The 22,756-nt window shown below is 37.5% G+C and overlaps 1 protein-coding gene across 1 annotated transcript; it reads left to right on the forward strand.

Annotated features, from left to right (window-relative positions):
* The first annotated feature begins 20,419 nt into the window (after positions 1-20,419).
* Positions 20,420-22,756, forward strand: LOC116245897 (flavanone 3-dioxygenase-like). Its single transcript, XM_031617502.2, has 2 exons — positions 20,420-21,357; positions 22,331-22,756. The coding sequence occupies exons 1-2, from the start codon at positions 20,539-20,541 to the stop codon at positions 22,562-22,564; spliced, it is 1,053 nt and encodes a 350-aa protein (XP_031473362.1). The 5' UTR covers positions 20,420-20,538; the 3' UTR covers positions 22,565-22,756.

Genomic DNA, 22,756 nt, shown 5'->3' on the forward strand with positions numbered 1-22,756 from the left:
GCACGAGTTCTTCACCTTCTTCTCATACATAGTGGAGTCTCGTGACTCTGCCATGTGGCCAGAGCAGCCGAAGGGGTGGCGAGGGGTGGTGGAGTGCTACTGCAAGGTGAACATGAAGTTGGCATCACGAATTCTAGAGATTCTGTCGGAGAGCATGGGCTTGGATAAGGGCGCCTTCAAGGAAGCTTGCCTGCAAATGGACCAAGGTGCCTGCAGCCGGAGCTGGCGCTCGGTCTCAGGCATCACACCGACCCTGGCACCATCACCATCCTCCATCAGGACCACGTCGGCGGCCTACAGATCACCAGGGACGGCCGCAGCCTGCATATCACCAGGGATTGGCGTCAGATATGAACCCGGATTTTGGACCTTCCATTTTGCCCTTCTGCGTCTAGTTTTTCTTGCTTAGAAAGAGACCATAACTTTTTTTACCATTAATCCTATGGAAAACAATTTGTTTCTGCTATGTACCCAGATTTTGGGCCTTCTGTTTACCATCGTTCTTTCATGAAATTGTGCTTGTAGGGTAATTGAATGGTATGCGCTTAGGGACTTTTGAAGTTTCACATTCGGTCGATTATATTTTACTTAATCCGGAGGTCATATGAATGCTGGGAAATATTAAGAAAATATCAGATTTAGTTGCAGATGATTACTGATTTTTTTTCTAACTTGTTTGAAAATGTGGTGAATGAAACCATTTGATGTCTTGTTTCAACCTAAAAGATATTATTACTGATGAAGCATGTAAAGATGGGTCTTGGGACTAGGTCTAGGTCCAGACCTGATCCAGCTTGTAGCCTTTGTTGGAGAGAGAGTCTGGTGGCTAGTGGGCACCAGACCTCCTCACCTGTGGTTTTTTCTCCCTCTCGTTGAGGGCCACGTTACATTTGTGTTCTTCTCGCTTTTACTGTTTCTACATTGTATCAGAGCCGTGACTAGTTTGTGAAAATTTTTGTCGGCCGTGAAGTTTCGGCCCTGACCTTTCCATCGCTCGCTCTTGTTATTCTGCCGCCACCGCTGCCACCACTGCTGCTGCTACCGCCGCCGCTTCCATTGTTGTTGCCGATTTCGACTGCTCTTGCTACTGGTTTTTGGCTGCAGCCCAGCTCACGCTCGTCGTGCTCCATCGCCAGTGCAGCCCAGCTCTACCTTCTCTGTCATTACCCTAAGTCCCTGTCGCTCAGCATTTGTCGGCGCCTAGCGTCGTCCATCGCTCAGCGCTCACCGTCGCCCGCCATTTTGTGCTCTGTTGTTTTTGCCCGAGGCCTCCCTTGCTGTTTGCCGTCGTCTGGTATGTGCCGGTTGCGGTTCTCTTCCTACCTCTTGAGATCTGTTAGCTCCCTGCGTCATCACCCATCATCGTCCTTTCTGTTGTTCCCAGTTGCCGTTTGTTGTTCATTCTTTCTGCCTGTTTTTTGGTTATGCTTTTTTTGCTTTGGTGAACCCGACGTGGTGGCGGATTCTCATATGGGAGAGTGGATTATTGACAGTGGTGCTACCCACCACATGACTAGCGATTCTAAGGTCTTTCATAGGTATCAGCTTTCGTCATGAAATGAATGGGTGTCTCTTGCCGGTAGTTCCTCTATTTCTGTGGCTGAAAAATGGTGTCTCTCACTTTTGAACAAGTCTTAGTCCACAATGTTCGACATGTTCCTCATCTTCACTTGAACCTCTTGTCGGTTAGCAAGATTACAAAAGAGTTGAATTATGAACTTATTTTTTCTGCTAATCGTTGTGTTCTGCAGGACTTGGTGAAAGGGAAGAGGATTGAGATTGGTTTGTTTTCTGAAGGGCTATATTGTTTACCTATGCATGCCGCTACCGCCCTCATGACAGCTGCCAGCAAAACAACGAATAGTTGAGAGGACTCCCTTCAATCGATTCTGCGTTGGCATGTGGACAACTTCCTTTTGGAATTCTAAGACAGTTATTTTTTGATTTGTGTTCCATGTTAGATATGACTGGTGTCTTGTGATGTCTGTCACTTGGCCAAACATGTTAGCGCTTCATACCCTGTGTATACTCATCGTTCTAACGAGGTGTTTGTCATGATTCACTCTAATGTATGGGAGCCTTCGAGAATTCCTTCTTGTCATGGTTTTCAGTATTTTATCACATTTATAAATAGTTGTTCTCGTAGCACCATTGTCTATTTGTTGAAAGATCATAGTGAAGTTCCTACTATCATAGAGACTTTCATTGCTTATGTGGAAACTCAATATGGAGCATCGCTTAAGACCTTTCGGTCTGACAATGCTCGTGAGTATACGTGTCAGTCTGTTGATAGCTTCTTTCTGAAAAAGGGAATTGTCCATGAAACTTCTTGTAGTTATACTCCTCCTCAAAATGGAGTTGTTGAACGAAAGAATTGTCAGTTACTGAATATGACTCAGGCACTTCTTTTTCAACATCATATTCCAAAAAATAATGTTGTGTTGACCAGTGCGTATCTAATTAACTGTATGCCTAGTCGTGTGTTGAATGGGCAGACGCCTCACTCTATGTTACCAGGGAGTCGTGAACTTTTCTCTCTTCCACCTAGAGTTTTTGGATGTGTTTGTTTTATTCACAATCACAGTCCTAATATTAAAAAGCTTGATCCTAGGTCGGTTAAGGGCGTTTTTCTAGGTTATTCCCCCACTCAAAAACGATATAACTGTCGAGACCCTTCCACAAGTCATGCTTATGTTACCAAAGATGTCACCTTCATGGAACATGCTTCATATTTTGGTGAGAATTTTCATCAGGGGGAGAGGTCTACAATGAAAGAAGAATATTCTCCCAATCAAGAGATTCAATTTATAGATTTTTTGGAATACAAGAAGGAAGAGATTGACGTTACTAACCCTCTAGAGCACAATGAGGATGATGGATGTTCAACTGTGGATAAGAAGGGACATGACCGTTTGTTTGGACAGGTTTACTCCAGGCAAAAGTCACCTACAGTAGGACCCACTGATGAAGCTGACAAAGCGATGCCCTCTAGTGACAAAAATCCTACTCCAAATCCTAATGTCACTTCTTCCCTGGATGACCCAAGTCGTGCCCAAGTGTTTTGTATCTTCTCTTTCTTTGGCTGCGATTACCAGGACTGTTGCTGAAGCTCAAGGTGATTCCAAGTGGGCTGATGCGATGAAAGAAGAAATGGAAGCCCTGAGAAGAAACATGACATGGAAAGTTGTAAAGATCTCTGAGGCAGCTCACTTGGTTAGATCCAAGTGGGTCTAGACCATCAAATACAAACCAAATGGAAGTGTTGAAAGATACAAATTTCGTATTGTGGCCAAGGGGTTTAGTCAGAAATATGGGATTGATTACTTGGAGACCTTTGCTCCAGTTGCGAAAATGAAGACAGTTAGAGTTGTTATTTCCCTAGCTGTGATGAAGGAGTGGAGGATGTACCAACTGGATGTTAAGAATGTATTTCTCAATGGCGATCTCGTAGAGGAGGTGTATATGTATATGCCCCCAGGATATGAAGAACCAGAAAAATGTTGTAAACTAAAAAGGCTTTATATGGCCTCAAGCAATCACCCATAGCATGGTTCGAACGACTCATACGAGTAATGCAACAATATGGCTACAATGAACGAAATGGAGACCACACTCTGTTTGTGAAGTGGAAAGAAGGAAAAGTCACTCTGTTACTTGTTTATGTGGATGATATGATTATTACAGGTGATGATGAGGATGAAATCACAAAGCTAAAAGTGCTATTGGCTGCCGAATTTGATCTCAAAGATCTTGTTAAACTGAGCTACTTTCTTGGTATTGAGATTGCTAAGTCCAGTACCGGCCTTGTGTTAAATCAACGGAAATACACACTAGATCTATTGAAGGAGACTGGTAAGTTGGGGTGTAGACCAGCTTCTACTCCTCTTGATACTGGCCACGAGTTGAGCCTTAGAGATGAGGAGTTGCTCTGTGAAGAAGCCAAAGGAAGATATCAATGTTTTGTTGGGAAGTTGATTTATCTTACCCTCACTCGACTAGATATCACTTTTGTTGTGAATGTACTGAGTCAATTCATGCATGCCCCGATTGATGCACACTTGAAGACTGTGGATAGAATATTGTGTTATTTGAAGAAGAATCCTGGCAAAAGACTATTATATGTGAAACAAGAGTCTGTTGAGATCGAATGGTATTTCGATGCTGACTTGGCAGGTTGTGCTGATACTAGAAGGTCTACCTCAAGATACTATGTCTACTTGGGAGGAAACCTTGCTATCTGGAGAAGAAGGGGCAAGATGTGTTTTATCAATCTAGTGCAGAGGTTGAGTATAGAGCTATTGCTATGGGAGTGTCAGAGTTACTATGGCTGAAAATATTGCTAGCTGATATCGGGATAGAGATTGGAGGACCTATGAAGATGTACTGTGACTACAAGTCTGCAATCAACCTAGCCAATAACCATGTACTATATGACAGAACAAAGCATGTTGATATTGATTGTCACTTTATCCGTGAGAGCATTGATGCTAAAGAGTTAATTTTACCTTACATGAAGTCTGAACACCAAATTGTTGATGTTATGACTAAAGCTCTATATTCAACTTCTTTTGAGAGAAATGTATCCAAGTTGGGCATGTTTGATATGTATGCCCAACTTGAGGGAGAGTTCTGAAGCAAGATGGGTCTTTGGACCGGGTCTGGGTCTAGACCCGATCCCGCTTGTAGCCCTTGTTGGGCCTTACTTAAAGACGTGTAACCCTAATTTCTGAAGAAAATGAAGTTTTAAGAGAGAGATAGTCTGGCGGTTAGTGGGCACCAGACCTCCTCACCCGTGGTTTTTTCTCCCTCTCGTTGAAGGTTTTCCACGTTACACCTGTGTTCTTCTCGCTTTTACTGTTTCTACAATTACTAACTCATAATGAATGTCACGGCCTCCTGTATGAGCTGGAACTCTCTAAGCTCAAGAGGATTCTAATTGTTGATGTTGAGTAGCCACAATTCATTGGCGAATGTACACGTTTCATGGTGTCTATTTGATGAATATGAAAATGTGGACTTGATTTTGTAGACTGACTTATTGTGATTTAAATCCATGCTAGTGAGATTCTCAGTTTAAACAAATTGAGATCTCTCAAAATACACCTTTTGTTATGCAGCCTCATATCCAAGATCCAAGGCTATCACAGCAACCTTAGGGTTTTAAGGGGGAGCAACTAAGTCACTCACTGTTTTTCAAGGAAAAGGTAATAGGGCAAAGCACAACTGAACAGTGAGTCAACTAATGAAAAAAATGATTTGGGTTTAGAATTCTTATGAACACCGTATGTTCCACATGTTATAAAATAGTGGCAGATGTTATTTTCGAGTTTTCGAGTGCAACTGAAAGTTCGCAAAAGTCCTGAAGCAATAGATCAAGGAAAGAGGGGGATTCAGCCTCTCACTCAAGTGGTCAGTTATGTCCACTCATCATCAATTCTAGCTTGACATTATGAGCTTGTGTGGGTAGTTGCCCACACATGCCCACATAAATTGCACATTCATATATTAATAACTTACAATTTAGTTGCTTATACATTGCTTCCCCTTTAAAGATATAATTTAAATTTTAAAGTACTAGTGCTCCTTAAACAGGAATTCCTATTTCTGCCATTGCTCACATTTATTTCTTCTTGGTATATTAATGCTTGAGCAACGGGAGGTTTGCTGTGGTGGGGCACCAAACAGTGGCGAACTCGAATTCCAGCCGTCTATCGATCAGCGCATTGCAGTACCTGCCACAGGATGTCCTTGTCTACCCACTGAAGCTAGCCGAGGGCAAGAAGCCATTGATTGAGAAACCAGTCACCTTCAAGGAGATGTACACGAAGAAGATGCAGTGTGATGTGGACGTTGCCATGGAAAGGGAAAAGCTATGAACCAAAGAGCATGGAGGTTGTGTATGTTGGGAAGTTTCTTAGGAAATTGCTTAATTTCCATAGTCATTAAGTTTGTGTTTGTGTTGTGTGCATGCATGCACATGTGGCAACACATGCGTGCATATGTTCACGTCACTATTTATGTGTCCTCTTTGATCCACAATGCTTAAATAAAGATTCGTGTAGTTAATGAAGTGACTGCACTTGATAGAGACATGAGGAGATTTTTTAATGATCTCCAGATCAGAGATCATCCCTTGACGGACCTTGGACATGTATGTGGTGCTAGGTTTATGTTCTTGGATCGTGAACGGAAAGTTCATTTATGCAAGTTGAAGAACATGGAGATCTCGATGCCTGACATCGACACGGCTTTAGACTCTATGGGACAGGGCAAAAAAGTGGGCTTTGCTTCACACTTGGGTGGTGGGATTAAACCTTCTACTCACCTGATCACATCTGAGATCATCCAGTTTAGAAACAAAAATTTTCAAAAAACTATGTAATTCAAAAGAATTAAAAATCATAAACATCCAATACATAGTTCAGATTAACAAAAATTTCAAAATCATCAATTTTGATTTTGTTGGGTCTTGTCTAAACAAGGGAAAAAAAAGTTATTCAACTACTTTTGGACATTTTGCTTAATTTTTTCGTTGGGTAAATACCTTTAGGAAAAAAGCATTAAAAGTGGGAGCCTCGTATGCATGTGATCCATTTGCAAGTGTGTATTTATCTTTAGGCAGGTACAACAGTGGAAAAGTGAGTTCCATATGGTGAGAATAATAATGGTCTGCCAAATATTTGTGGTGACTTTTCCTTCTTAATTAATATAACAAATGGTTGTTGATAAATATCAGCCAGTCAGTGGATTCAGTTTCAGTGGTGGATTATATAGTGCAATGTGAACTTTTAACTACTTAATTGAGTGTTTTAAGAAATTTCTTGTTTTACATGTTTTTACATACTCTTCTTTTTATTTTTTATTAAATGATTTTTCAATAGGGTTCATTATTCATAACAGATCGATTCACTTGAGTTGGCAATTCATGGAATTATTAGATTCATGATTTGTTTCATGAACCAATTTTTACAATACTGACTTGAATACCTAAAGGGTCGTTAGCCAATGAGAAGAGTGGGAACTAAACTGTTCCATAAATTTAATTCAAACACTGAAACATGGTGTACTATGAATTTGCGGCAATTCTTAAGATAGATTAATGAAACAGTTTTGTTACTGTTCTCTTTACCAAATGGCTCTTATGTGATTTCATGAGAGTGACAGTAAGTTCATGGGAGTTCAATCTATATATAAAAACAATCTTCTTGCCGCCTCATGTAAGCTTTAACATGAGAGGGGCATTTTTTCTTTTCATGGAGGGCATCTTTCTTTTTGTGTGAAATTTTTCATCAATGGAAGACCTAGGATGGTAAGTGATGCAAGATTCTAGTAGGAATTTTGACCGCAGAGAAATAAGACAAGACCTTGCTAAAGACACAAGACTCCATAGATAATGGGCATGAACTTTCCTAAGGTTTTTCATTGATGATCGAAATTAAAAACAGAGTTCTCAAGTTGGTCAAGCCAACTGCTGTGACACGGAATGAATGGATGGCAAGCACAACATGTTCTATTGGTAACCTCAAATAGAGGAAAATAATGTGGCAGTCGCTCCGAAGGGCATAGCTCAAATAGATGACCTTCGGGCACATTATATGGCACATGTGTTCTCATCCCCAAGATTATTGGTTTTTGGAATGCTCCAGAAACATGATATTTAAATAGGAAAGAGAAATAGACTCGACTGTCGGTACGAAGATCAATCATTCCTGACGCCTTTACCGGGGGTAAACAACCCAAGGGCTATGTTTATCCTTGATGCATTTCGTTTTGGCTTGAACATCTTTTTCATTCTACATGCGGTGTAATGTTAGAGAAAAACATTGAAAGTTTGATGTTTTAAGTTATTTTAGTGTTCTCTTAAGACTTTAAGTAGGTTTGAGGTTTTGCTCTAATTCGGTTACCACCCAATTAGAGCTTCATCTCATTTTGCTTAAGTTCTCTTGGAGATGTAATTGATCTCATTTGTGATATTAAGTAGAGGTGAATGCATGGATGCATTGATTTTATATAATTGAAAGAAAGCAAAACATTCCTAACACAACATACATCTAAAGGCATTCTTACCACAACATACATCCAAGATTTTTATTTTGTAGTTAACATAAATGTTCATGAAGAAAGAAAAGTTTTGAAAATAGATTGGGATTGTAGAACATCAAGCATGAATCCAATATTGAGTCATTCCTTGAGTTTTGGTTTTAGTGAAGTCAGTAAATAAAAATGATCTTAAACCATGGGAGAAAAATATTTGAAAGGATAGAGAAGATGAAATACTCCTATAAAAAGAAAGAGAGATAGAAAAAAAGATTTCAAAGATCTTTAAATGAAAGATTTCAAAAGAAGGGAAAGATGCATATCTCTATATGTATGCATATATGTATATAAGCTTTTGACAATGAGCTCTTACAGAAGAAAAGGAAACTTTCAAAAGAAAGAGAGAAAGAGAGGGAGATAAAAAGATGCACATACATGTGTATATACCATCACATATACACATATATGAAAGCTTGTAAAAATAACATTGACTTGAATAGAAAGAGAGATTTTAAAGGAAAAAAAATGGAGAAATATATATATATATATATATATATATATATATATATATAATTTGTAGATAAAGACATTTGACTTGAAAAGAGTAAAAGATTCTAGAGAGAGAAAGTAAGAGATTCATATATATATGCATTCATATTGATATGAAAATTTGTAAAATGAAATATGTAAACGTAGAGAGGGAATAATAAAGAGAATCATCATGTGCATATATATGTATACAACATGTATATACATGTATGTCTTCATGAGATTGAACATCAAAGAAATGACTTAAAATAACCGACTTCAAATTTGATGTAGGCCGGAGGGGAGCTTGGACTCATGTAAGAACCTATGCTAAGTCCCCAAAGCCATATTAAAAAGGGTTTTTTTGAAAATATTTTAGAAAACATGACTATAAACATAAAACATAGTTATTTTATTAATTGCAAGGAAATACGTTTCTTCCACCGTTGGGTATGGAAGAAACCAAGCCATACGATATGGCACTCATTAGGGTTTTTAATCGGGTGATTAAAAGGAAACTAACGCGAAATAACACGAAAATGTACTTTAACATGTACAAACTCGTAAAGGTTTTTCCTGGTTGCACAAGCGCCGACCTCAAAAATTAATATGAAGATAAAAAGTCTCAAACCACACTCTCATTCTCGCCATACATTCACATATAAATGAAAAACGTAGACAAAATTCAAGGAAGGAAAAAGAAAGAGATAAAGTCAACTAAGAAGGAGAGTATGATTCAACTATGAAAATAAATGTCATCTCATCTTCTCACGCTCCTGGTAACTCTAAAATAAAGATTGAGGGCTATCTCATATAGCCATGGGGAAATGAAGAAGAGAAAAAAATAGGAGAAGCTAAACAAAACTATATTCAAGCAATGAAACAACATGAGTCAAGCATAAAAGTGAAAGATCATCTTATCTTCTCATGCTCCCGGTGCACTTCAGCATAGTATCTTGTCTCTAAAATAGAGATTGAATGCTATCTCCTTTGGCTATGGGGAGAATAAAAAGAGAGAAAAATAGGAGGAAGCAAAAGAACAACAAGAATGTATTCATGAAAAGAAAGAGCATGAATTAATCATAAAATGAATTATCGTCTCATATTCTTAGGCTCCTGGTGCACTTGAACATAGCTTCTTGACTCTAAAATAGAGATTAGAAGACTATCTCGTATAGCCATGGGGAGATGAAGAAAAGAGGAAATGAAGGAACCAAAACAAGTCTATATTCAAGAAAGGAAAGAGCAACAACAACAAGACTATATTTGAGAAAATGAATAGCATGATTTAATCATAAAATAAAAGATTACTTCACCTTCTCATGCTTCTAGTGCACTCAGAAATGGCTTTTTAACTCCAAAATAGATATTTTAAAGCAATCTTATATGACTATAGGAGATGAAGAAGGGAAGAAACAAAGGAAAGAAATGAGAGGAATGATGACTACATACCTCTAATGAGAATAACTTTTGGAAAAATAAACACCTTAGCTTGGAGATCTCCTTAAGTGAAGCTCCAAGATGATGCCCCCAAGAGGGTTGAAACTTGTTTCAAGTTAGAGAAGAAGAGATAAATGGAAAGTGGAAGAGGAAGATGAAGATAGCTAAGGGAAAAACTCCAAGTCTTCAAGAGAGAATGCACTAGAGTTTCTCCAAGGGTTAGGGGGTATTTAAAGAGACTTTTTGAGCCAAAACTCAAAATTTGAATTTTTTGAATTTCACAACATTTTCATCCGAACTTAACATAGTTTTGTATTATTTTCATTTTTTTAAAGAAAATAGGTTTTGACTAAGTGGAATTGGCCCTTAGCCCTACAAATAACCCTTTGGGGTGTGGGCAGGGCTAATGTCCACCTTGAAAAATAAAAAACTAACCCCCAAGGGCTGGTTATGCAAGCAAATGGGGGCCTCCACTGCAGGCCCCTACCGGGGAGTTGTTGCGCACCAGGCGCAACAGCGCCTGGGTGAGACGCAACATGCTACCCGTTAAGCAGGCGATCGCGTAACGCGATTGCCTTGCACGATCGCAGAACGTGATCGCCTTATGCGATCGCGTAAGGCGATCACCCTGTGCACGTGCGACTACGCGGCACGGGAAACCCCTTTTTTATTTTTTAAAAGAAATTCAAGAAAATATATAAAAATGCTATTTATATAGGAAGCATAATATATTTTTTATTTAAAATGTAGAAAAAGGTTTTTCAAGTGAAAGCATAAAAATTCATTTTTTCTTGTTTAATTTATCTAAAAGGCATATAAAAAAAAATCATTATAAAAGGGTGGTCGACTCCAATTTCAGTGTCTCTGAACTCGCTCCAAATCTGATTTTGGTTTAGTCGATTGTCGACTCATTTGAGCATGCGACTTGGGTTTAGGAAATGTTTTGGCTTTGAAAAATGAGTTCTTAAAGCAAAGGGAAGGTTTGTGCACCACACTCAAATTTTGTCGTTTCGAATGCGATTCGAATTTTGGGACTAAAATGCTTGATTTGGATCTGAACTTGGGTTTTGAATATAATTAGGATCCAAAAATTATGTTTTGTGTTTTGATAAAAGAGTGTAGTCTTTTGAGAAAAAATTGGGATAATTACAACTATGTGTCAACTCACGGTAGGCTATGTTCCTATATCATAAGGAGATGGATCCTACGTAGAATTTGAATTACATAAAGATTTCGCTACCTGGTACTGACCTAGTTCTCGACCCTGTTGGCAACGGGGAGGAAGGGCGTTCAGCTCTCAATCAGGCAATGGAATTAATCCTCTTGCTTACCCAGAAAGAATTACAATAGTATGTCAAAAGCCAAAAAGAGGGATGCACCATGGGCAAGGATCAGAAATGACAATGAGCCACTTCCTCATGAACATGAAACCTTGCTCAAACTCAAGAATAGATTCGCGAAGTTAAACAAGAGCAAGAGGAATACTACTAGTTCAGCTCATAATGCCTTATTATTAATTAATAAAATCACATACATATTTTGATGTATATGTAAACAGTCTTGATAGAAGTAAAGAAATGAATGAGCAAAAGAAACTACAAGAAAATGACACTAAAAATAACTTAATAATGAAGTTTTTTTATCTTCTTGGGATTTACATTTATTAAACACTAGTTGAAAATCAGTTAAGGAACCTTCCTAAACAAGGAATTAAAAGGGCATGGTACCATTAACAGGATGCCTTCCTTTTAGAGGTTTAAAACATAGAAATACATTTTCTCATCTTATTATGACATCAAATTAAGTTTTGTTTTCACTAGGGCATATGGGGCCCTTTCACAATAGGAACATCAATACAATGTCCCATGGATATGTACCAATTGTGACAGAATCATGTAACAGTACATTTTATGCGACAAAAAATCTGTTACTGATGGGAGAAAAATGTCAGCAATGCCTCCCACAATGTCAGAAGAACTTTTATTGACACTGTTAGGAAAAGCTATGTTAGTGTAGTTCTTACCGATGCCACACATGTAATATCAGTAAAGGCTTGATTTTTCTAGTATTAGTATTATGTGAATCTGTCTCAATCTTTAAAACAGATTTGATAAACACTGTGTTTGTGATCTTGTAATTGTCGAACACCCTCAAAAGAACTGAAATTTTGCCTCATGATGCCATTTCCTAATACATAACGTGCATATGGTGGATGGTACATCGGCAGAATTTCTTTTCTCCTCCGCTATTGCTTCTTGTTTACTTCCTTTTATGTTCATAAACTCCTCAAATCTTGTGGCCAGCTATAAATGTATCAGACGCTTGATATTCATTTCTTGTTTTTCGTGTAGTCAGATTATTCTATTTCAATAGTAAACTGCAAGTCAAATAAATTGATCAATCCTTAGGATAAAACTATGACACTCACAATTTACTCATATATAGGTGGGTAGAGAATCAAAAGCAAACATAGCTAGAGCTCTATCTAATATTACTTAAGTTTTTTTAGAGATGTGCTTATAATAATTCGTGATATTAAGTGAATGTGGATGTATAAATGCATTGACCCTACATGATTAGAAGTCTATCTTTCATTCCTACTATAACATTCACCTAAAAACATTCCTACCATCTCATACATCTAAGTTTTCCATTTTAATTTATATAATTATCATAAATATTTTTATGAAAAAAAATAAAAATGGAATATGGTTGTATACCATCAAGTATGATTCCAATGTTGGGTGATTACTTGAATTTTGGTCTTGGTGAAGTCAACAAATGAGAAATTAGAGCCATAGATTTTGGGATAAAAATATTCCAAAGAATGGAAAAGATGGGAGACTTTAATATAAGAGGAATACAGAGAAAGAGAGAGAAAGAAAAAGATTTTGAAAGTCACAAAATAAAAGATTTAAAAAGATATATATATATATATATATATATATATATATATATATAAGTACATATAAATATATATATACACACACATAAGTATTTGCATATGTATATGAAAGCTTATGAAAAGAAAGTATTAACTCAAATGAAAAGGGAGAAGAAGATTTTAAAAAGAGAATTAAAAGGAGGTCCTTGGATTCCATCGCTCGATAATTACATGCACAAAGTTCTCATCCACTGATTGCATTCATTCATCTGCCACTGTCTCTAACCCACATTCTTCAAAGTAAGAAGGAAACATGCAAGAAAATATGGGATGTCGAGACCGATACCATTCAGGAGCCAAATGTTTACATTCAAGAGAATATAAGTAGATCGTTTGGGTCCTTTCCTGATGAAGATGTGATCGTAAGAGAATGTAACACCACGTTGTAAAAAATACATCTTGAGTGATGACTCTAATGGTAGAAATTAAATTAGTGGGAAAGATTGACAAAGTTGACAAAGATGATATGAGGTCTGAAATCATCACATAAGGTTTTGTGCACATCCAACATTCTCTATACTTCTATCATGTGAAATAATTTAGAAAAAAAGGGGTTAGGGACCTAATTGAGATAACTTCGTGTTATGATAAATTCAATGCCAAGTTATGCTTATTTACTTTAGCCAAATGAGTTAGTACTAAGATACATTCTTTTTTAGGCAACTAAGGGTAAGGTTTATCCACTCTTTCTTAGACACTTGTCAATATACCATAAGTTACCAACTCATTGTATTAACAAGGGGGCTTTCCTGCCCAATGTGTGGTTCCGTTATAAAGCTTAGTCTTGTACTACCACCTAAGACCAAACCCGACAACATGATAACCGGAATAAATATGTATGAAAAGTTTTTGAAATAAGAGCGAACATACAAAATTTGTTGTCTTTAATGCAATGTTTCATAAGGTGTTGATTAAAATAAGTAGATGAGAAAACATTGTTTTCAATCAGGTAATAAATTGAGGAGTGTCATATTTGATCTTACATGTAGGTGAACATGATTGATCCTCCTCAATTAGTCTTACATACAAGAAATCAAACACAATTACCAGGTAATGTAATGAAATACCGATCGATGGGGTCAAGGCCAAAGAAGGGAACATGTTTTATCATCGACAATATGGGAGATGTTCAAGTTAGTGGAAATGCATAAATGATAGTCATAGTCAAACGATGACGGGTACCATCATGGCTGTCAATTGTTTGCATCCCCAAAAAACTTTGTTTTGGTTTATGAAGTGCTTGAGAAAAAATTTATTTTTTTTTTAAAAGAGAGAAAAAATGATTCACCCGACGGTATGAGGACTGACCATTTTCGATGTCTTTACCAGGGGCAACCAATCCAAGGGATATGCATATTCTTGATGCATTTCGTTTTTTGTTTAAACATCTTTTCATTCTAAATGTGGTGTGTTGTTTGAGAAAAAATTGAAGATTTGATGTTTCAAATTTTTGAAAAACTTTTGAAGAATCATTTGAAAGTGTAAAATATTTTGATCTCAAAAATTTTGAATTAGAAAATATTTTCACCTACGAAGTTAATTTAGTGTTCTCTTAAGAATTTAAATATGTTTGATATTTTTTTCTAAATCGGTTGTACTTAGCTAGAGCTTCATATCATCTTGTTTAAGTTCTTTTATAAAGGCGTTTGTGATCATTTATGATGTTAAGTGAATATGGTTGTATGAATAAATTGACCCTACATGATTAAATGTAAAACATTTACTCATACCATAATCTTCATGTAAAAGCATTCCTACCATCACATGCATCTAATTTTTTTATTTTATTTTATATAGTTGTCATAAATATTTTTATGAAAAAAGAAAAAAATTTTAAAATAGAATAAAGTTGTAAGCTATCAATCATGATTTCAATATTGAGTCATTACTTGAGTTTTGGTTTTGATGAAGTCAACAACAAGAAATTAAATCTTAAATCTTGAGAAAAAAAATATTCGAAAGAATGGAAAAGATGAGAGACTTTAATACAAGCGGAATAGACAGAAAGAGATTTTGAAAGACACAAAATAGAATATTTAAAAGGAGAGAGAAAGATACACATCCTTATATATATATATATATATATATATATATATATATATATACACACACACACATATATATATGTATATGCATATGTATATAAAAATTTGTGAAAAGAAAGTATTAACTCAAATAGGGAGGAAGAAGAAAATTTTAGAAAGAGAGAAATTTTACAGAAAAAGAGGGAGAAATAGTGGAATATACATATATATATTCATATATATGTATATGAGAAGTTGTAAAAGAATATGTTAAATCACAAAGAGAGAATGACAAAGAGAGGTAGTCATGTACATGTATACATATATAACATGTATATACGTATATGCTTTCATGAGAGTTGAAAACTTGAAAATATTTGACTTCCATTTTTCTATGTAGGCTGCAGAAGAACTTGAGCTCATGTAAAAGTCTAGGCTTAGTCTCCAATGCCTCATTATGTAAACTTCTTGCTTTCAAAAATTTTTTGAAAAACATATTCCAAATATTTTTGTATATGAAGATAAAACCATAATTATTACAAGAAAATCTAATTCTCCCACTATTGGGTATGCAAGAAAATCAAATACACTTAAAATGGAGAGCAACATAATAAAACACTCATTGGGGTTCTTAATCGGGTGATTAAGAGAGAAATTAAATAAGAGACTATCATAAATATGTATCTTAACATGTACATATTCGCAAAAGGCTTTTTTAGGGTGGACAAATCCCAACCTCAAAATCAACATAATAATGAAGAAAAATTTTTACCCAGATACTCAATCTTACCGTTCATTTGCATATTAATTGAAAAAAATTAATCTATCATGCAATGAACGTTATTTCAAACATAAAGGGTGAATAAAGCAATATAACAAGCAATTTTTGAAAATAAATGAAAATTTTGAATTTATTTCAGCTTAGATAGAAAATCTTTAAAGCTCTCTTGCACAGCCATTGGGATGTGGTAAAGGAAAACAAAAATACAAAAAATGAGAAGATGACTACATTCATCTAATATGAGTGAATTTAGGAAACAAATCTCCGTCTTCAGATGACCCTAGTGTTGCCTCCGGTGAAGCTCCAATGTGATGAAGGTATTCCACAAAGAGATCTACTCGTGCTCCCTTGAAGAGGTGGAAATTGGAGAAGTTTGCTCCCAAGGTTGGAGAAGAAGTAGAAGAAGAAAAGAAGAGTAAGAGCTAAGGAAAACTCTAGATCTTCAAATGAAAAAGCGCTAGAGGTTTCCAAGAGTTAGCTCATGCCAAAGAGAAAAGATTGTGAGGGTATTTATAAAGAGTTTTACAGCCAAAACTCAAAATTTGAATTTTTTTTAATTCAACAACATTTTCATGCGAATTTGAAGTATTTTTGAATGATTTTTAATTTTTTTTAAGCCCGAGCCTAACCCATTAAAGTAGTGGGCCGGCCGGGCCCCAATAAGACAAGCCGAATAACTGTTTTTTCAAGGCTCGGGCCCGAGCCCGAGCAAGTCCGAGTATCGGGTACACTGCGGCGGCCCAGGTTGATGCCCAGGCTTAGTTTTAGCTGAAAATTGGGCATGCATACCACGCAGACCCCTGCTTGGTGTGTTTGCGAGCTCGGCTGCGATCACACATTGGTCTTGAATAAAATGGGGGGAGGCGAAATGCCCCACCCCCCCCCCCCCTTCTATTGTGTTGTTTGGACCAATAAGGGATAGATTTAGCCCCTAGCCTCTAGGGGGTCTGTTTATAAAATAAAATAAGAAAAGCATAAAATCATATTTTTAAATGTGTGAAAAAATTGGTTTTTTGTTACAATGGATCAAACTCTGTTTTGGGTGACTCATACTCGTTTTAAATCTTGATTGGGTTCAATTGGTTGCGGACGCGTTCTAGTGAGTGATTTAAGCTCCAAAACACATTTTTGGTGCAAGAACAAAACAAAGGAAAGGTTTGTGCATATGCGTATGGTGCTTGATAGCATCAAATTTTGTCGTTTTGATCTCAGCTTTGGATTTTGAGTTTGAAATGCTTGATTTGAATCTAGACTCTGATTTTGGAACTAATTTGGACACGAGAGTTGGATTTCATATTTGATTCTCATGTCTAAAGTTGGGTTTTGAATTTGAATCTTGCGTTTGGACTCGGACGTCAGTTTAGATATTCGTTTTGGATCGAATAGTCATACATTTGTTCTAGGTCTAGGGTTGGGCTTAGGGTTTAAAAATTAAGTCCAATGAAGTAACTGAAAATTTCGTTTTGGTGAAAATGGAGTATTGTTCTTTTAAAAAAATTAGGGTGATGACAATTCTCTCTCTCTCTCTCTCATCTCTCATATGTATATATAGAAAGTCGAGGGTAATGTATAGCCATCTACCACAGATCTCATGAACATGGCTGATGCTGTCCAAAAAATCCCTTTTTTGGTATTTTTACTTTTCAGTTGGGTTGGGAGGCATGTTGTAGTCACGTCCTCAGTTCAAATCACTTTTGAGTTGCCATAATCTTTCCAAATTAATTATGTCAGATGCTTTATTTTGGCTGGAAAAATATGCTGCCTATTGCTGGTCCCCTCTTGGATCCACCCCTACTAATGCATGTAGGCTTGTCTGGGCAACCATACATCTAAATATATTGTTAGCGTCCACCATTTGTCATTCATACATTTGTGCCCTTCAATCATTTAATTTACTTTCATATGTGGTGCCTCATAATGTAGTTGAATCAGATCTTTAGAAGCACTGACACTCCAGTCATAAAATTTACTTTCATATGTGGTGCCTCATAACGTTACGTTGGTTACGACATTTGTTTTATTTTAGAAGCTATTTAGAGTTGCATGTCTCATGACCAAAGGCAAGCTTGAAGAGTCCATGACGGGTTTCCAATGTTCACTGTGTCTAGTTATGCTTAAGGATGCCAAAATGTTTCATCCACCTAGAGGTGTTGGGTCTCGTAACTTGAGCATGTGTCAGTTTGGTCATATGGTATTGCAGTCGCTCCCTTGTTGTGTGGAATAGAACGAGCCGTGCAATGTGAATACATGATAAAGAATTGCGTTGGCCAGTGTACTCGATCGGTAGATTGAAGAGGTCCATGAGAGAGAATCATGAAGAAAAGTAACTATTATATATTGTTTGTTTTCATTAGTTCATATATATATATATATATATATATATATATATAGTGAGTGAATGGTGACTCATAACCAAGAGTCACTCATCTCACCCGTAATGGCTGTTCGATCCAAAGTGAAGGACCCTTTAGAGAAAAAGATGAACTTTCATAATCTATTATTACTCTGCCCCTTTTTTTTCTTCTTTCAAACAATTCCACAGTCATCATAAATAAATTATGTGTGTGTGTGTGTATATATATATATATATATATATATATAATTTTTGAATACATGGTTCAACAAAGATTAAGATGGAATGCAATTTGTACTTACATATTTGAAAGCAAAAAACCGTTCAATTCATCCAGATGAACAGGTGAGAGAAGAGAAAGGAGAAAAAGACTTGGGTATTTTTTATATAGTATTCATTTTTTTTTTTTAATTTATCAAGATGGATGAAAGACCATGGAATAAGCTTAGTACTATTCACTCATGATATATGTATGAAGATAAAATGCTATTTATACTTTCCTATTTCCTTATAAAGGCGGAAGAAAGGCAACCTCAATTCCTCGGTAGGGATAAGACCCACGTAGAGACATGATGTACCGCGTGAGATTTCTCTTTATAGGAGGTAAGAGAAATCTATAATACGAAGGCTTGATTTTCCTGTGTTTATGACAAACTGAAAGGGAATGTCAGATTTGTGAACAAGCGCAGAGCCACATGCATGCACGTCGGAGGCAGATTCAATGTTGAGTGTCCCAAGACAAGGACTCAATGCAGTGGCAGAGTTAGAATTTTTCAGTTGAGAGTCCCTGGAGTCAGTAAGCTAGGTCTGATATGAGCCCCATGTAATTTTTAAGTCATCACCATGTAATTGTAAAATTTTCTAATGAAAATTTTGATGGGCTGACGAGGGAAGTTACCCACAAACCTGGTTACATGCGTCATACTGGTGCACAACCTGGTTACATGCGTCATACTGGTGCACAAATTTTCATGCTCCAACATGGTTAATAACAAAAATATCTTCCGTTCACACTGAAAATGAAATTTTTTGTACAAAAAATGAAAATCGGATAAAGCAAAAAGACTATAAGGGACATTTCTTTTACAACAATTACCAAAATACCTATTTCTCCTCTACACCATACCATGCTTAATTTTCTCTCAGTTACCCAACCTCCACCATTTGCTATTCATACATTTGTGTCCTTCAATCATTTAATTTACTTTCATATGTGGTGCCCCACAATGTAATTGAATCAGATCTTTAGAAGCACTTAACTTGCATGACCGGCAGAGGTGTTCATCCACGTAAAATCAAGTTCCATCTTGCATGACCGGCAGAGGTGTTGGGTCTCGTAACTTGAGCATGTATGAGTTGTGTCGCAGTCATGTGTGGAATAGAACAAGCAGTGCAATTTGAATGCATGATAAGGAATTGCGTTGGCCAGTGTACCCGATCGGTTGATTGAAGTGGATCCATATGATAGAGAGAGAGAATGTTGAAAAAAATAACTATTATATAGAGTGCATGTTGAGAGAAAAAGTAACTATTACGTTCTTCATTAATTCATAGTATATATATATATATATATATATATATATATATATATATATATATATATATATATATATATATATATATATATATATAGTGAGTGGATGTTGAGACTTTAAAGAGTTACTCATTTCACTCGTAAAGGCCGTCCAATCCATCTTGGAGGACGTGAACTTTCATAATACCTTTTTCTTTTGAACAATTGGACACCAATCTTAAATAAGTGAATATATATATATATATATATTTGAAACACATGGTTCAATCTTTTGGAATGCAGTTTGTACTTGCATATTTGAAAACAAAAGCCGATCAATCCATCACCACAGATAAGGAGAAAAGCAAGGAAAAAAGACAGATGAGTATTTTGGTTGTATAGTATTAATTGATTTTTTGTTTATCTTGCAGGATGGATTAAAGTCCATCGAATAAGCTGAGTAATATTCACTCAACGTATCTGTGCAAAGATTGAATGCAATTTATACTTTCCTATTTCCTTAAAGAGGCGGAAGAAAGGCGGGCGGAATTCCTCGGTAGGGATAATACCCACGTAGAGACATGATGTACCGCGTGAGATTTCTCTTTATGGGTGGTAAAAGGTTGCCAATTCATGTGGTGCGATTGAATTCTTGTTTCTTTCACCTCTCACCAGTTCCTTTTTCCTTTTTCTTGAATACTTTTCCTCTACCGCAACTTTGATTTCAGGTTGGTTGGGTCATTGATCGCTTTGCCAGATTTCTATTAATGGTGGAGGAGAATATCTGTCGGTGGATGGTCATAAGGATCTAAGTGGTTCGCTTCCGAGATTTTAATTATTCAAAGTGCATTATAAGACTTCAGGGTGCAGACCGTCGCCATTGAAACTCAGAATTGAAGAACAGTAGAGAGAGAGAATATGGCTCCCAACTTAGAGCAGGCCAAAGCACTGAAGCCTTTCCTTCCTTCCCTGAGCAATGAATTGACCGTCCCCAGCGCCTTCATCCGCAACAAAGCAGAGCGGCCAAAGGTGGCGCACGATGCATTCTCCAACGACGTCCCCGTCATCTCCTTTGCTGACATCGACTCCGCCGACTCCGCCCGCCGCTCCGCCGTCTTCGAAAACATTGTGGATGCCCTGGAAAACTGGGGCATCTTCCAGGTGATCGACCACGGCGTGGACCCAACGCTGGTTTCCTCCATGGCCGACCTCTCCACTCGCTTCTTCCAGCTCCCTGCCGAAGAGAAGCTCCGGTTCGAGATGACTGCCGGCAAGCACGGAGGTTATATATTCAGCAACCACATGTTCGGCGAGGAGATTGAGAACTGGCGCGAGTTCTTCACCTTCTTTTCATACCCCGTGGAGTCTCGTGACTCTGCCATGTGGCCAGAGCAGCCGAAGGGGTGGCGGGAGGTGGTGGACCGCTACTGCGAGGCGAACATGAAGTTGGCGTCGCGAATTCTGGAGGTTCTGTCAGAGAGCATGGGCTTGGAGAAGGGCGCCTTCAAGGAAGCTTGCTTGCACATGGACCAAAAGGTTCTGGTGAACTTCTACCCAAGGTGCCCACAGCCAGAGCTGGCGCTCGGTCTCAGGCGTCACACCGACCCGGGCACCATCACCATCCTCCTTCAGGACCTCGTCGGCGGCCTGCAGATCACTAGGGATGGCGGCCGGACTTGGCTCACCGTCAAGCCCATCGACGGTGCCTTTGTCATCAACCTCGGAGAACATGCTCGCGTACGACAACACTCTGACTCCATGCATCCTCACCAATGGAAAACCAACCAAGCTGATCTTAGGAACCTCACAACTAATCTTGAATCTCATTTTAGCATGCTTATTTAAGGATTGTGGCGTTTTTTTTTTCCAATATTTTGAATGTAAAAATATAACAACACAAGCAGGTGGTATGCGGCCAGCCACTGGTATGAGTCTCATATGCACCGGCCTTTGTTTTTGCGAATGCATGCATGGTATGACTCGTGAGAAAAAGAAATGACATAACCTTATTATGTTGTGTTTGTTTCGTAGCAGAACATACATCCGTGGTGATTAGATCCATAAATTTAAGATCAAACCACTTACATCCGACCTTAAATCTATGGTTTTTTTACATGTAACATGGATTTCAAATCCATGCTAACTAGATCTTCAGTTTAAACAAACCAAGATCTCCCAAAATATGGGACCTGAGATCTAAGATCCATGGCTTTCAAGTGTAACCTTAGGGTTCTATGACAGGGCAACTCACTCACCGTTTTCTGATGGAAAAGGTAAAACTTCAGGGCGTAGTACAACTGAACACTGAGTCCACTAATGAAAAAAAATGATTTGGGTTTAGAACTCTCATTGCCACTGGTATGGTTATTAAATAGTGGCAGATGTTATTTTCTAGTTTCTGTTTCTGACAACAACTGTAAGTTTACATTAGTCTTGATGCAGTAGATGATAAGAGAAAGGAAAAAGTTGAGGGATTTCGGTCTCTAACTCAAGTGGTGGGTTATGTCCACTCATCAACAATTCTAGATTGACATTATGAGCTTGTGTGGGTAGTTGGCCACATAAATTGCATATTCATATATTTATAAGTTATAATTTAGCTGCTTATATATTGCTTTCCCTTTAAAGGTATAATTTAAATTTTAAGGTATTAGTGCAGGAATTCCTATTTCTACCATTGCTTCACATTTATTTATTCTTGGTATACTAGTGCTTGAGCAACGGGAGGTTTGCAGCGGTGGAGCACCAAGTGGTGGTGAACTCAAATTCCAGCCGTCTGTCGATCGGCGCGTTCCAGTACCCGGCACAGGATGCCCTTGTCTACCCACTGAAGCTATCCGAGGGTGAAAAGCCATTGATTGAAAAACCAGTCACCTTCAAGGAGATGTACACCAAGAAGATGCAGCGTGATGTGGACGTTGCCATGGAAAGGGAAAAGCTGTGAACCAAAGAGCATGGAGGCTGTTTGTGTTGGAAGTTTCTCAGGCATTTGCTTAATTTCCTCAGTCATTAACTTTGTGTGTGTGTTGTGTGGATGCACGCACATGTGGCAACACATGCGTGCTTATCTTCTTGTCACTATGTATGTGTCCTCAATGATCTTCGTGCTTAAATAAAGACTCGTGTAGTTAATGAA

This window comes from Nymphaea colorata, chromosome 1, assembly GCF_008831285.2.
Source record: "Nymphaea colorata isolate Beijing-Zhang1983 chromosome 1, ASM883128v2, whole genome shotgun sequence".
NCBI lineage: Eukaryota > Viridiplantae > Streptophyta > Magnoliopsida > Nymphaeales > Nymphaeaceae > Nymphaea > Nymphaea colorata.

Coding starts and splice junctions, on each gene's coding strand:
- LOC116245897 (XM_031617502.2), top strand. CDS start 20,539: ATGGCTCCCAACTTAGAGCAGGCCAAAGCACTGAAGCCTTTCCTTCCT. Junction 21,358..22,330: donor ACCTCGGAGAACATGCTCGC/GTACGACAACAC, acceptor TTGGTATACTAG/TGCTTGAGCAACGGGAGGTT.